The 16768-nt window shown below is 39.6% G+C and overlaps 1 protein-coding gene across 4 annotated transcripts in view; it reads right to left on the reverse strand.

Moving 5' to 3' along the window:
• The window catches only part of C2CD3 (C2 domain containing 3 centriole elongation regulator), a 107723-nt gene that overhangs the window by 20572 nt on the left and 70383 nt on the right, over positions 1-16768 (reverse strand). For all 4 annotated transcript variants that reach the window (XR_004139305.2, XM_031460315.2, XM_031460316.2 and 1 more), the window contains 5 exons: positions 10782-10920; positions 8255-8319; positions 6074-6279; positions 4837-4970; positions 1731-1892 (listed from right to left, as the gene is read on the reverse strand). Coding sequence is in view for 3 of the 4 variants with exons in the window: in XM_031460315.2 (XP_031316175.1) it covers positions 1731-1892; positions 4837-4970; positions 6074-6279; positions 8255-8319; positions 10782-10920 (706 nt within the window). In the remaining variant the exon portion in view is untranslated. The remainder of the gene's footprint in view (positions 1-1730; positions 1893-4836; positions 4971-6073; positions 6280-8254; positions 8320-10781; positions 10921-16768) is intronic.

Raw genomic sequence — 16768 nt, forward strand, 5'->3', positions numbered from 1 at the left:
AATTTGTCTATGGCAGTGGTTCTCAAAACCTGGTTCTAGGACTACTATCATCAGCATCACCTGAGAAGTTGTTAGAAATGCAGATTCTCAGCCCCTGCCTAGATCTACTGAATCAGGAACTGCATGGGTGAGTGGGTCTCAGCAATCGCTGTTTTAACAAGCCCTCCATGTGATTCTGACACACACTCAATTTTGAGAATCACTGCTCCAAGAGCAGTGATTTTTAGCCTGGTGGTTTTGGCCCCAAGGGAACATTTGGCAATGTAGAGAGACATTTTTGGTTGTCACAATTAGGGGAGAGGTGCCACCGGTATCTAGTGGATAGGGGCCAGGGATGCTGCTAAATATCCCACAGTGCACAGGACAGGCCCCATATTGGGGCAAAATACTCAGCCCAAATGTCCACAGTGCTGAGGGGGAAAGAAACTGCTCCAGGGCCGAGGAGAGTTTCTTTTTCTCTCTCCTCTGGGTTCAAAAGTATGTTATGTGAGTGATTCAATAAAATGCAGCCAAACTGTCAATGGTTTTACTTAGCCTCCAGGCTCCAGCATCTTACTAAAATGAGAATCTGAACATATTACTTCCTTGTAATATAAGTTTGGGCAGTTTCCCAGTCTGTAGCATACTGCTTCAATCCTTTCTAACCTATGTCCTACCAAAAAAGATTTCGTCAGTAGTTCATTCTGAGCTTGCTTGAAACCAAATAATTGGTTAGTTTTTTCCAAATACAAAATCCCTTAAATATTTTTTTTCCCTCAAACTTTACACACTCTCTTCCTCCCTAACCTATCACTTTCCATTTGAGAATCAGTGTTCTAAAAAGTCCACTCCTAGCCTGACATTCAAAGCCCTTCAGGATCTGACCCTCACAGAACCTGCTCTCTACTTACATCTTATTGCTCAACTTTATTGTACCTGCACTGCGGGTGTTCCCCCAAGCTGTATTTGTTGTTTCATGCCCCTGGGCCTTAGTACATTTTTTCTGCACAGAATGCCCTTCATATTTGTTGACCTGTTCCTTCAAAGACCAGTTCAAATGTGACTTCTTTGTATCCTTCCATGACCAACCTGGAATGTTACTCATTCCTCCATCTATCCTTGGCTAGGAAACCTGGAATGCTTATCAAACATTGTTATAATCATAATGGCAACATGACTGTCTCCTCCACTGGGAATGGTAGAGCCAAGATTGGAAATCAAGTCTATCTGACTCTGGAACCAAGTCCTTTCCACTGCACCATACTTCTTACTATAAACCTGGAGCTGATCCAGATGATCTATGATGGCCTTTTTAATTCTCTCAGATGCTGACTAAACTAAGAAAGGGACAGGGGAGCATTAACAGGACAGATGCTGATCTGAAAGAATCCAGTGGTTGTGAGGATTAAGACAGTGAGCAGGATGAGGCTTTGTAAATTGTAGAGTAGATCTGAGGCTATGTAGGTGTAAAGGTGGTTATTAAGTTTGGTGACTAATCTAAAGTTTCTATATTTATAGGCAGACTAGTAATAGAGCCCCCTGAAGGAACAGAAGGCCCCAAGCAGAGAGAGATTCATTTGTGGGGAATCTCGTGAAGCTCCAGGTCCACTTGGACACTTAACATACACCAAAGCCCCTGCTAAACCTCCCTGAGTGGTGAGAGCTGACAGAAAGCAGGACTGCAGGTTGCCTTTGCCCATTCACTGAGCCCCCTATGGTTCCCCGTGTCTCCTCTTAGCAGAGAGCCTCACCTGAGAGAAGTCAGAATGGAAGTATGGGAGGACAGGGGTGATGTGGCCAGTTTGTCATCACTTGGCAAGACTGCCTCTCCCTGCTGCAGGGATTCATGAAATCGGCGGATGTTCTGTACATGCTCTTCATGGCGTGATGCCTGGCTTCTTGTGGTACCGCTTCTGTCAGGAATAAACGGGAGGAAATACATTCCCAACCAATGAGAAAACAATAAATGTGTGACAATACACGAGTCACCCTCCTGAAATGATACTGCAAATCCATCCCCACTACCACAGTTCTGGCTTCATCAACTCAATTGCCTGGATTACAGTTATCTCCTAATTAATTTTGCCTTTAATCTTACATATTCCCCTTTAATAAAATTTCCACATTATTGTCTCAGCAATTTTTTTTTAAAAACACAGATCTGAAATAACAATAGCAACAACATTTATGGAGCCCTTATTACGTGCCAAGCACTGTTCGAAGCATTCAACGTGTACTAACCTATTTGATTACCCCCATTCCTTTCTAGTTTTGACTTCTCTTTTTTGATCTATAGAACAAATTTCAAATTCCTTAGCATGGCATTTGAGAACTTGATCCCAGGAATAATCATCTTCTTTTTAAGTAACAGCTTCATTGAAATATAATTCACATACTATACAATTCATCCTTTTAAAGTGTACAATTGAATGAATTTTAGTATATTCAGAGTTATGCAACTATCATCACAATCAATTTTTTTGTATGTATTTTTATTAAACCACCATCAATTTTAAAACATTCTAGTGGATGTGAAGTGGTATATCTTTATGGTTTTTATTTACATTTCCCTGATGGCTGATGATGTCAAACAACTTTTCACCTGCTTATTGGCCATTTGTGTATCATCTTTAGAGATGTATCTATTCAGATCATTTGCCAATTTTTAATTGAGTATTTGCTTTAATATTTAGTTGTAAGAATTCTTTATATATTCTGGATACAAGTTTCTTATCAGATCTATGATTTGCAAATATTTTCTTACATTCTATGGGTTGTCTTTTCACTTTCTTAGTATCATTTGTAGCATGAAAGTTTTAAATTTTGATGAACACAATTTATTTTTTCTTTTGTTGCTTCTACTTTTGGTGTCATATCTAAGGAATCACTGCCTAATCCAAAGTTACAAAGATTTACTCCTATGTTTTATCCTAAGAGGTTTTATAGTTTTAGCTATTATGTATAGATATATGATCCATTTGGAGTAAGTTTTTGTGTAAGGACTGAGGGAGGGGTCCGATTTCAGTCTTTTGCATGTGTATATCCAGTTGTTCCAGCACCATTTGTTGAAAAACTATTCTTTCCTCATTAAACCTTGGTACCTTTGACATCTTAGCACATTGGTTTATTTCTAGACTGTCAATTCCATTCTATTGATCTACATATCCTTATACCAGTACCACACTGAATTGTTTATAGTAGCTTTGTAGTAAGTTTTAAAATTGGGAAACTTTTCCTTCTTTTTCAAGATTGTTTTGCCTGTTCTGTGTCCCTTAAATTTGTATATGAATTTTAGGACTAGCGTGCCCATTTCCATAAGGAATCTAGCAGGGACTGTGATATAGGGAGTATGCTGAATCTGTAGACCAATTTGGGGAATATTGCTGTCTTAACAGTATTGTCTTCTAATCCATGAACACAGGATAGCTTTCCATTTATTTAGAACTTCTTTAAGTTCTTTCAATATTGTTTTGTAGTTTTCAGAGAGTAAGTTTTGTACTTTTCTATTAAATTTATTCTTAAGTATTTTATTCTTTTTGATGCTATTGTAAATGGAATTGTTTTTTTCAATTTCATTTTGGATTATTCATTGCTGATGTATAAAAAACACAATTGATTTCATATACTATGTTTCAAAAGTTTCTCAGTTTAAATATCTAATACAGAAAAAATTGATAGATATAACCTACAGAAACAAAACTTTGAGGTCACCAATAATTTCTAAGTGTATAAAGTGGTTTTGAAGTGGAAATGTTTGAGAACCACTGCTTTATTAAGGTATAACCGGTATATAATAAACTTTACATATTTAAAGGATACAGTATGATGCGTTTTGACCTATATGTATCTCTAAAGAAACCACTACCACATCAAGATAATGAACACATCCATCACCCCTAAAACTTTCCACCTGTCCTCTCTCCCACTCCATTCATCCTGCCTTGTCCCTAGGCAACCACTGATTTGCCTTCTGTCACTACAGATTAGTGTGCATTTTCTAGAATTTTATATAAATGGAATCATACAATGTGTTGTTTGTCTAACCTCTCTCTCAGCGTAATTATTGTGAGATTCCTTTGACTGGCTATGATCAACGTAACACCTATAAAACAGATAACAGAATTGATCTAAACTTGGGATCTAGGATTTGATCGACACATGGGCTCAGTTTATGCAGAGGGTAGAGGCTCCCTTCATGTGGTGAACAGGTAGAAAGCTACACAGCACTGAAATGGGTCTTTGAGTGGCTAAGCAGTATAAGAGTGTCTTGGAATAAAGGGTCTATTTAGTAACTGCTGCTGTAGGAGTGGTGCTACAAGATCACTTGCCTTATCCTCGAAGTGGAGAGAAAGACATGGGGAAGACTGGTGGAGGTGGGGGATGCCAAATGGCACTAAGGCCTGGAAGGGAGGGGTGGAAAGAAGCAATCTTAGATCCTGCCCTTTGACGGGATGGAGTATGCTCCAGCCCTGATATCCAAATGCATATTCATAGTTGGCTTGGTGAAAAGGATGGGCAGCTGCTTTTTACAAAATAACCTAGCACACAGGTTTGGAAGGGGAAAAAGATCATGGTATGTTTCTCACACAGCTGATGACTGACTTTAGGGAAAAAGGTAAAAGGCCTCTGAGGAAGAGTCCCTTGCACTGAAGCTATCTTTCTGATACCAGTAAAAGTTCTAGTTCCTATCTTATAAAAACTTTCTTTTCACAGGCTCTTGGAGTTCCCAGGGGTTATGAAAGAAGGTCAGCAGTCTATCCCCGTCTCTTGTTTCTTCCTTTAATAAAGGAAAGAGAAACGACAAGCCAGTTTACACACTCTGACTCCATTTCCTCCTATCATAAAGAAATCACTCACCTCCCAGGAGAGGAGAAATCAAGCTCCTTTGATGAGATATGAGCAAACTGTTCTGGAGTCTGTCTTGCAATGCAGCTGGGGAATGCAGCATACATATCGGAGGCAGGGAAGGAAAAGGTGCTGTATACTGGGATCTGTAGAAGCAATGAGAAAAATGGTACACTTGTAGCCACAAATCCTTTGGAACACAGCAGAGTAAATAAGTGTGTAAAATTTATCAAATGTGTATAAATATAATTTATTGAGTATTTTCTATGTATGGAACACTTACTAAGCAACTTACATGCATTTGTTCATTTAAACTTCACAATAATCTTATGAGGTAGGTACTTTTATTACTCTGTTTTACAGACTATATTATCAGATTGTTTTTGAAAAGTTGCTGTATTTATATTTATGCTCTTGTTTCCTCCAGCTAGTTCTGTGAACTCCTGGCTGGGTATCTTACATTTACTTTACATGTGAATAATCTGGCTATGATATTTCTTGCCTCATGATTACCAGGTTGATGTGAAGAAAAGACCTTTGTAGGAGGGGAGGGCAGTATCTCAGTGGTAAAACTTAGCACGCACGAGGTTCTGGGTTCAATTCCTCGTGCCTCCATTAAAAAAAAAAGACCTTTCTATATAGGAACTATTTAACTCTGTCATTTTCTCATGTATTCAATCATTCACTCATTCATTTATTCAATATTTATTAACACCACCCTCTGCCAGACCCTGGGCCAGGCATGTGTGATAGAGAGATGAGTAAACAGTCTTTGCCTTGACAGATCGCCCCTACCTGGGACAGTCTGGAAAATTCTCCCTTCCTTTACAGTTAAACTCCCTGAAGAGTTGTCTATACTTACCATCATAAATTCTCCTCTTCCCATTCTCTTTTTTAAACAGACCAATGATTTTAATGTAACAGAGTTTTTTAAGAAAAGGTCATCCAGTATGGTTTCAGATTCCACACTGCAACTAATTTTATTTAAAAACTGAGATTTAATTCATGTATTATAAAATCCACCCTTTGAAAGTGTTCAATTCAGTGGTTTTCAGTATATTCAGAATTGTGTATCCATCATCACTATGTAATTCCAGAACATGTTTATCACCCCAAAAAGTCATGAGGTCATTATGAGACACAAAGGTGTTCTGTAAGCTGGAAAGGCCCAAATACATGTAAATTATTTTCTCACTGGTTTTGCTCAGTAGAATCCTTGTTGGTTAAGGATGTGAATCAGGATACATACCAGTGATCCTGGGGTCTCCACCACACGTCTTGCTTGCCTTTCTTCTCTGAAGTGTATCAAACTCTCCAAAGGGGAGATAGCAACTTTTATCTGCCCCTGGCACTCTCCACTGAAGTCTGTGATGTTGTACCAGCCACAGACAAACTGGAAGCCAGAAAGAAGCGGAGAAAGGTCCACCGAGGCAAAGCCAATCACCCTCTCCTCATCTGCGGGGGAAAGAGAAGAGCTGGGCAGTGTGGCTTGGCATGACCTGCCACTGAGACTGGAGTAACTTTTATAATAGGTTCCCTGAGTCTGTGTGCAAAGCATTGAATTAAGGGGAGAGAGGCATCTACATACACTGAGAGAGAGACCTGGCTGAGTTCTATCTCCATTTACAACTGGGTCTTATAGGACTCTCTAGGGGTCCTGGAAGGTAGGGAATGTATTTTATTCATCCCTATACCCAACAGCCCTAGCATTGTACCTGACACATAGTAGGCATAATAATAAAAATAAATAGCTCTATTTATTGAATACCAATTATGTGCCAAATACTATATATAATTATCTCTAATCCTTACAAAAACACTATAGGGCTGGTACTATTGTCCTAACTTTAAAGATAAGGGGAAAAAAAAGGCTCAAAGAAGTAAAGCCCTTTATCTCAGGTCACACAGTTTGTAAACAGCAGAGCCAAGATTTGAATACAAATTTTCCAATTATTTTTTCCTGCTAAAGTAAGTGTTGAATTGAGGCAAAGCCTGGTCTGCTTGACAATCTCTAGAGTACTTTAGAGAGAAGACAGCAATAGAAAACAAGAGAGGAGTGTGCAACCCAGCTAAATAAACCAGGAATTCCTTATGTTTCATCAGAGAAAACTGATTGACAATCAGCTCCTGCCCCATTGATGAGGTTTGGCAGGGTTGTGAATGCCCGGCAGCAGCATGGGACGAGTCATCAAAACCAGATCCACAGCATCACTCCCAAACAGGAGCACAAGAAGAGAGTCAGGTAAGTCGACTTCCTTTACCCTCTGACTATCCTCAGATCTTTCTGAGGCTTTGGGGCTAGCCCTGAAACTTACCAATGGCAAGCAAACACTGTGATGCTGTAGATAACTCAAAACAACTGAAGGTTTGGAAACCAAGATCCAGAAGGAATCTTAAAGGGGCCAGATTTACAGGAGGGATTTAGTGAGACTGAATTTTCTAAGCATAAGATTTGTGAGATAGTCGAATGCCCTAACTACCTCATTTTTCTGAGTGATCCAATCTTCCCAGCATGGTGAAGTACAAACGGCAAAGGCTGTACAGCCAGTCAGAACTGGGTTTGAATCCCAGCTCCATCAATTAACAGGCACATGACCTTTGTCAAGCCACTAAACTTCCTTGGGCCTCAGTTTCTACATCTATAAAATTGAACTAGTCATATTTTTACCTTGCAGGATTAGAGATATTTGTAAAGGTTTCAGCATATTGCCAGTCACTCGTAAAAACAACAAAAACTGAGATGGTGTTTACTAAGTTAGCAAGCACTCATTTAATTTCCCCCAAGCCCTATGAGGTAGGTACTGTTATTATCCCTACGTTATAGATAAGGGAACTGAAGCACAGAGAAGTTAAGTTACTCACTGAAGGTCACCCTACCCTGTAAGGGGCAGAATTGGTATTTGAATCCAAAGAGTGTGGTTTTACAGACTGTGTCCTTAATGCTGTTGTATTAAACCTTCTAATAAATGATAGCTGAGTAAAACTAGATTCAAGGACCATGATGTCAGCACCTCCATAGTGGGTCTTAAAACAGGGAAGGACAAGCTGTCAGACTCTGGTCTTGTGTACTGCCTGAACATGCTAGGGTCTTGGTTAATACGCCAGAGTCAACAGAAGGCATAACATCATAAAAAGGGGGAAGAAATCACTTGTATATCGTAGCTGTACATTGTGATTATTGAGGTATGATTTGAAAGACTCAAATGTACTTGGATTTCTGCACTACGCAGGTAGTCAAAATGATATGGTTTCTAAGGATTTAAACTCCATAGGAGAATGCTGAGGCATTCTGTGGAATTCCCTCTAACATATACATGTGTTCCCAGCACCATCAGAACATGATTTTACTCGATTAAAAAAAGAAAAGGATTGCCAAATTGTCAATATAATGTGAGCTTATTTTTACAACCAGGTTAGACACAGTTCATACCTCCTTTATGCCAAACTTTGAAGACCAGAGTTTGTTGCGGGTCCAAGAGAAGCTCTTTTGATAGCCTAGTAAGAAAAACAACCACCATAGATTAACTGTGTAGGAAGCTTCTGTAGCATGAAACTTAGATTTGAAGAATATCTTGTAGTTTGCAAAGTACTTTCCTAACCCTTTCATTTCATGCATCTTCTGGAATATATTTCATCTTCCCAGTTAAAAGGAGGGGATGGAAGTTCAGAGAGGTGAAGTGACTTGCCAAGACTTGAAAACAGGCTCCCCTGATGCAATACTCCCCGTCCCCAACCCCAACAGTATCTGCCACATTCAAACTGTTTCTCTAGATAAGGGAGATGGTGTGGAAAGGGAGCTTAACATGTAATGAACAGTTTTGTTTTATTGGAACAGGTAAGGATTCTTCTTATGCCACGTGGTGGTGAAAAGAGGAAAAAGAACCTTTATTGAGCACCTACCTTGGGCCAGCCATGGTGCCAAGAGTTTCTTATGCATGTCATAGGTTTTTGTGCATTATTACCCTTGTTTTACAGATGACGAAGCTGGGCCCAGAGATGTGAAGTGATTTGCTCAAGGTCACATGAGAGTCAGTAAGTGGCAGAGCTGGGATTTGAACCCTGGTTTGCCTGACTCTAATGCCACACTGTGCAGAGGTGAAGCACCAAAATAAAGTGTGGAAAGTACCCAACTTAACAGATATAGAAGTCGATGTGGAATTCACTGTTACATTTTATATGAAGTGAATTATATAGTTTAACATTAAAACGATTTGGAAATTTCCAACCAGGTACCACTGCTCCAGGTGAGCAAGATGGAGAACGAGAAAAAATCAAGAGACTTAATTTCCTTCCCCAGACTCCACTGGGGAACTGAAGAGAGCCGATTTCAAGACCAGTGAGAGGCATTGTGCTAACATGAAACAAATACTGTGTCAGAGAGCTGAATTCCAGCTGGGGGTCAAAATATCTACCTCTGAATTCCAGCTCTCTTATTATCATCTGAGTGACCAGAGCACTCAGTCTCTTTGAGCCCTGGTTTTCTTATCTGTTATATGGCATTTTATTATTTACCTACATGTTTTCTAGGAGGATCAAATGAAAGAATTTTGTGATAAAGAAATTATAAACAGCAGCATAATTCATTTTTCTTCTAATCATGCCTCTGCTACCAACAGACTATGTAACCTCCCTGGGCCACAGTCTTCCCAACTGTAGAGCAAGGGGATGCAATAAGGGGACTGTTAATGTTGCTTTAATAAATTTCTAAAGATAGGTTCTGAATGAACAAATCATCCTCACTTAGAAGCTCATCCCTCTGGTTGCCTACCTTTTGAGATTTGATATTTTAAATAAAGTACTGGTCAATATGGCCAGAATTTCTATACTGCCAGTAGCTCACCATGGATACTACTGAGCTGTCACTGCAGCTCCTGACTTAGGTTAACCTCTCAAATTTCGAAACACTGAACATGTGAGCAAGTGCTGAGACTCAATTAGGTACATAAACACTGTGAGAAAACAGCAGATCAGACACCATGTGATGTGGCTGGTGTGGGTGGACAAGAATTGAACTTTACAAAAGGTGATGCAGTGTAAAGATAATAATAACAATGACTAGTAATAGAACTCACACTTCTGATGATGATGAAAAGGGCAACAGAAGAAAAGGCCCACAGCAGGGGGCCTCTGTGCCCTCTGAGTCGTCATAACACATGATTGCCAAGACTCCAGTTCCCCTTTCTTGAGCCCTCCAATGGAGATCTGTCATTTGTTGTGTACCTACCATGTACCATGGTGTAGTTTTCCTAAATGTTATCTAATTTGTACCTCACAATAACCATGAAAAAATTGTCTCCACTTTATAGATGAGGAATCTTAGGCTCAGCATTGTTACATAACTTGTTCACACAGCTAGTAAATGGTAGAGATGGGGTTGGAGGCCAAGTCTCTCTCGTTCCAAAGTCCAGGCTCTTTCCATTGCACCAGAAATCCTTTCCAAGGCTGTATAATCCACAGATTATTTCTGCCTTCTTCACCTAGACCACTTGTATACATTCTTACACACTTGGCTGAGGTGTCTGATTTAAGAAGGCTTCCATGAAATTCCAAATTGACCCAAATAATCTTTTTTGAGCTCCTTTGTCTTCTTTATGGTACCTGTCACATTCTAATTTTTTTAATCTGTATATTTATGAGGTAGGCCATAAACTCAATAGCAGAAACTGTCTTAATCATCTTTAATTTCCACTACCCAGAACAGAGCAGAGCATATAAGAGGTTTTCATTGAATAATTTTTGAGTTGTACTGAGCAGAATTAAAAAACGCCACAATGAAACCTTTAAACCACCACTGGCTGTGAATTCGTAAGTGCTAGGCTTAAATAATTATTTGATAAAGAAAGCATTTTCCAAGTTTGTTCAATATTGTTGAGTCTGTTACACTCCTCACTCCAAGTCTGTCTCATGGAACAAAAAGCAGATTCTGGAAGGCTCACAAAACATCATAAAATACAAACCTTGATTGCTGTTGAAAATTCCAGATGGGGGAATCAGTGTTTTCAACCACTTGGGTGTAGACAGGAGATGGCTCATCAGCTGTTGCAAAGGATACACAACAACTGGGTACTGATACCTTCCGCTCTGTCAAGGGGCTCCCTGAAATAGAAAAGAGTGGAGTGACTGTATTTAGGGTACAAAAAAAAATGTGCTGAAAGATTCTCATTATACAGGTACAAGAAGAGCCATTCATTGCTTTCTTCCACCTTTGGATCTTTGCTCAAGCTATTCCCTGGATTTGAAATGTTTCTGCTACTAAAACTGCCCTTTTTAAGGCTCAGTTCATAAATATTACCCAGCAAGAAGTAACTTCTCCCATCTCCCTGCACTTTATGGGGTGATGGAAAATACTGGATTGAGAAGCAAAGGACAAACCTGCAAAGAGGCCTGGACTTACAAGTCAGATGATCAAAGATCAGCTCTGCCATACACATTGTGTGTGACCTTGGGCAAGGCCTATGTAGGCTACCGCTTTCTCAAATAGGGTGTATGGTACTTAAACCTCCTCAGATGTTGTAAAGGTTAAAAATAAATAATCATAGTAGGTAGCAGGTAACACTTACATATCACTTGCTGTGTACCAGGCACTATTCTAAGTACTATACATGTATTAACTCATTTAATCCTTACAACACACCTACGAGGAAGATATTATTATTGTTCCCATTATACAGATAAAAAAACTGGGGTACAGAGAGACCAAATATTTACTAAGAGGTTATACATTTATTAAATGGTAAACTGAGAGTCAAATTCAACCATTCTGACTCTACTGTGCAAGCTCTCGGCCAGTACCTATATTGCCTCCACTAGAGTTAATGAATGTAAAACACTGAGTACGGTGCTGGTGTTAATTTTTACAAGACTGGGTTTCCGAAGTGGGAGGTTCAGTCATTCATTCTCTCTTAAAACAATGTAAAATGAAGACAAATGATAATACTAGATAGTCTAACTGAACTGTCCAACCAGGTAGCCACTAGTCACATGTGGCTATTTTATTTTAAATTAGTGAAAATTAAATTAAGATTAAAAATTCCATTTCTTAGCTGCACTAGGTATATTTCAAGCACTCAACAGTCACATGTGTCTAGTGGCTACCACACTGGATAATAAAAAATATAGACCATTTCCAGAATATTACGAAGTTCTTTTGGACAGTGCTGAATAGTGCAGACTCTCTATAATGGAGATTGTGTATTCCCTAAGACCCCTCAGCTCTGCAATGCTGTGACCCTCAGGATTACACCTGAAGGAAAGAGAAAACAATAGGAGAAAATAAGTATGTCTTAAACATTATTTATGTGATTCAGAGGAATAAATTCTCTATGTGGATTCTAACTGATTTGTCTTCTTTCTACCTGTCTAGCTCAAGGTTTCCCCAAATCCATCGTGTCACTTCACTTTGGACATGAAGTTAATCTTTGAGCTTCACCCTGCTCCTTCTCTGAGCACTCTTTTCAGTAACTACTCTTTCAAAGACTTCAGGTTGTCCCTGTGGACAGAAAGCAATCCAATAAACAAATTCATACTCACGAACACTTTCACAAGAAGTGTAACATTTAATAAGCAGCCTTTGAAAGACAGACTTTAGTATCTTCTACTCTGAGAAGCCTCTCTTGACTCTCTGGGTAGAATCAGCAAACTTTATATCCCCAGTTAGATCTCTCCTCCAACTTCAATATTCTTTTAGGGAAACAGAAGTACCTGTAATTTTGCTTTGCTATATCTTCCTCAATCAAAACAATTTCCATTAGAGCAGACCAATTCTTTTCAAACTTTTCCACCAAAGTAATAACAACCCAGAGAAAAGTAAATACTAAAATCTGGAGTGTGGGAGTTCCTGTTGCCTTGAAAGAGCAACAAGAACATGACATCAATTAGCAGGTTTGTATTTTATCTAAAAATTCAGAAGGATTTTATATTATCTTCCACAATATAGCCTTATTTGTTTAAACTAAAAATGATCCCCACTCCCCCCAAATTTTGATAAAAAATGTACACGTCATGTTTATCTCATGACTTCTAACAACCAGACCAGATGGCATTACTTTTTAGTTCTTCCTACTGAGGATAATAAAGAAAGAAAATGGGTGACGAACAGAAAAAAGGGAGTGAAGCTTTTGCCAGAAGGCCTTGGGAAAGAGAAGCGAAGAGAAGGAAGAGGAATGCTGGCCTTGGAAGTGAGAGCTTGTGGTGGCTGCGAGGCAGGAGGGGGCTGAGGTGCAAGCAAGAGCCACCAACAAAGCAGGACCAAGAGAAAGCCTTATCCAGGAGTCAGAAAAGCCTTAGAATCAGAAAAGCACTAAGATACAGAGAAGAACTACCTGGGAAACAAAATAAAACCAAAAACCATTGGCTACAACATGGCAAAACCAGTTTATAAGCATATTCTTGAAATAGCAGGAAAAAATGACTCCAATAAAATGGTACTAAGCAAAGAATATATAGCACCCATCATTTTGAGTATAAAATGTACAGAACAGCACTAATAGTACCTTTATCTAGTGAGCTATCTTCTTAAAAGTTTTATCATGAAACTGAACAGTATTTACGTGGACTGACTTGTTCAGCATCCACCTCCGCTTACTTGCATTCTATTGTATTCCTTTATTGTAGAGATTGAAAGGGTCACAACTACACTTCCCAGACTCTTTGGTGTGAATACAAACTGGCCTCTATCAATTAGATCCCATTACAACAGCTTTGGAAGGCAGATGTGAGGCAGAGGACATGTTCCTTTTCCTTCTGCTTCAGCTCCAGCAAGGATGACAATAAGCCTTCTGTTCCAGGGTTTGGTCCCTGGGTGCCCAGAGGCCCTATGGTAATAGTGATGATGAGAGTTTCCTATCACTGGACGGCAGTGTTGGCACTGTATCCCGAACTTCAAAGACCTACTGGTTCTCTCTGAGAGCTTAGCCTAGAGCCCATTCCTTCCAGTAACTTGAACTACCTTAATAGTCTATATTAAACAATGCTCTGTTTAAAATGTCTGGAATGGGCTGTTTCCTATAACTGGACTCTCCCTGACACAGCTTTCATCTTTCTCTCTCTTTCTCAGTCTCAGCTCTCAATCTCTCCCATTTTCCTTAGTAGGTCTCAAGTTTCTCAACTGATTTCTTCCAATAAAAGGTCATCAATCCTCACAGTAAGGAGAGATAACTTGCCCCTATGCTGGCAGTTCCCACAGTACTCTACGATAATGTGTGTCTGTGTTTCCATCACTAAACTGCGAGCTCCCTGAATGCAGAGAGTAGACTCACGGCCCTTATTAAAGATTTGCAGACTCCCCACTGTCCTTTGTTTACAGACAGTTGCCAGGGTTGGAGAAGAGAGAAAAGCTGTCTTGTCTGCACGCAGTGTGCACCAGCAGAGGACAGCAGCTTCTGCTCAGGAAAGCTCTGCGAGAGATCAGCAGAGAAGACCAATCGTAGCTCTGAGAGACAGAAGCCATCGGTTCTGCTGTGCTCTGCCTTTGCTTTACTGTGACATATTGGGTACTTCATTCTGGCTCTCTGGGCATCAAGTTTCTTAATCAGACACATGTACTCTCAAATCTCTTCCCGCAATAAAATTCTATGAGTCTAGATATATACCAGTAGTGCTCAGACCTCTCTCGTACCCCAATCCCTTCTTTTAAGGTTTGCTATTTTTGAGGCTACTATTTGCTAAAGCCCTTGAACTAAAAGTACTACTTTTACTTTTGGGAAAAAACTGTTTCTTATTCAGTCCCTTTTTAAAAACAAAATTTAAATTTATTATTTTATTGGGGGGAGGTAATTGGGTTTTTATTTATTTACTTATTTTTAATGGAGGTATGAACCCAGGACCTCGTGCTTGCTAGGCATATGCTCTTCCACTAAGCTATCCCCCACCCCCACCACCCCCACCTTACTCAGTCTTGAACAGAAATACCCTTTTCATCCAAACAGGCAGGTGATAATGAAATCATCTTGGGAGAGCAGGTCTATCAGGTTTCTCTGGCTCTCCCTTTGTTGGTGGAAATTCAACTGCGCCTGTTTACATTTCTGGAAAAGGTCAAGTTCTGAAACACTTTTGGAGGCAGCCGCAATGCAAACCACTATACCTCCCACAAGGGTTTGGACACACACTGAGAGCAGTTAAGAGGACTTGAGATGAACCATCTTTACCGTTTTAAGAGTTTTCACTGAATTTCCTATGTTTTACACAGTATCAAAAGGTGGTAGTTTTATGCATCAAGAATGTTTCAAGTGTTTCAAATGAGATTAAAATGACAACCCCTTATTTTTAACACTTTGTAGCTTACGAACTGTTTTCTTACACACTAAACTTGTGCTGGTAACATCCCTGATAATCACAGAAGATGGGTGTCTCTATTTTAGAAATAAGGCAATCAAGGAACAGAGAGATAAAGTGGCTTGCTAGTCACATATCTGGAAAACTAGCATTTAGAAGATCCAGCCAGGTTTCCTAACTCTTATTTCAGGGTTATTCCATCGCAATAATTCTAATTAATTCTATCTGGTTAGGAGAAGAGCTTTCTCTTTGGTCTGGAGCAAATGGATGGAAACTTTCTCTCAAGCAATGCCCAAATTTGTACGTTAATAAAAACTTCGTTTAGTTCTGTTAAGCTAACATTAACTGACGCCTGTCATACATGCACAGATGAGAGAGATTTGATTCTTGATCTGGAGGCAGACACAATTATATAATTATAGTAAGATAAAGACTATACCAAAGGCACAGGGGGCTGTGGGAACCCAGAAGGACCCTCTAACCCTGCCTGGGTAGTTTAAAGAGAGTCTCTAAAGGCTGATGACACTGAACATGGTTTTGATTTTCACTGAGTATAACTTAGATTACTTCAAATCACTCTACCTCTCTATTCCTTAATTGCTTCATTTGTAAGACAGGGCTAGAGATAGTCTAGTATGTCATGATCAGTTTAAGCACACAAATCTTGTAAGTACTAAGGCTGATTCTTAAGAGTTCCTGAGAGCTTTTCCTAAGAAACTCGTATTTCAGAATCAGGACCACAGTGGGGACCATACTGCCTAAGATGAGCACATAATTCTGGGCTATTTGTGAATCCTCTGTATGCAACTTTGCACTAAGGAACCACTCCTTTCCTTCCTCAAGAAAGAAGCTTTCAAAGCATGCGACAGGCAGACAAGCTGGGAACACAAAGGCAGGAGGAAAGCCAATGCAGATATTAAGGAAGCATCTACATCATTTTCACAAAAGCTTGGTAATTTATAGCTGACTCAGAGTATGGGATATGCTGCCCTCAGCTCCATATTCTTAGAAGATGAGAGCTGAAGTGAATCTCAGATATGATCTTGTGTGATCATTACATTTTACAGTTGAAGAAAAGAGAAATGAGTTTGCCCAAAGACATGAAGCAAGTTAATGGCTTAGCTAAGACCAAAACCCAGTCTTCTGACTTCCATTCCAGAATTCCTTCTATTACATGATTGGAGAGATGGTGGACAGGTCTGCACACACCACAGTGTCTGACTGAAGCATAAATATCTGTGGGGGGAAGGACTATACGGGCTTATCACTGCACGGGTGGGACTCAAGAGACAAGATACTTCTGAAAGTGTCCACCCTGATGCTTGATCTGTGCTGGCTAAATAAAAAGAGGCCAAATAACAAATGATTTACAGATTTGTAACTCATGCCAGAAATATGAGAGGTGTTAAGCATCATATTCACAAACAAGAGGACATTATGTTTGCTGAGCTGCCATCATAAAGATCAAGGTGCTGAGATACAGAAATAACACACAGTCCCTGATCCCAAAGAACAAACAGCCTAGTGTTAAGAAACATTTTCAGTACAGAGTAATTAGTAATTAGTAATTGTGTGGGGGTGGGGGCAGCAGACGGGGAAGTTTTGGGAACACAGAGGAAAGTTTTCTGCCAGTAGGGTGGTCAGTAGACTTAAAAGTATTGGTATCACTTAA

Source organism: Camelus dromedarius, chromosome 12 (genome assembly GCF_036321535.1).
Source record: "Camelus dromedarius isolate mCamDro1 chromosome 12, mCamDro1.pat, whole genome shotgun sequence".
In the NCBI taxonomy this organism is placed as follows: Eukaryota; Metazoa; Chordata; class Mammalia; order Artiodactyla; family Camelidae; genus Camelus; species Camelus dromedarius.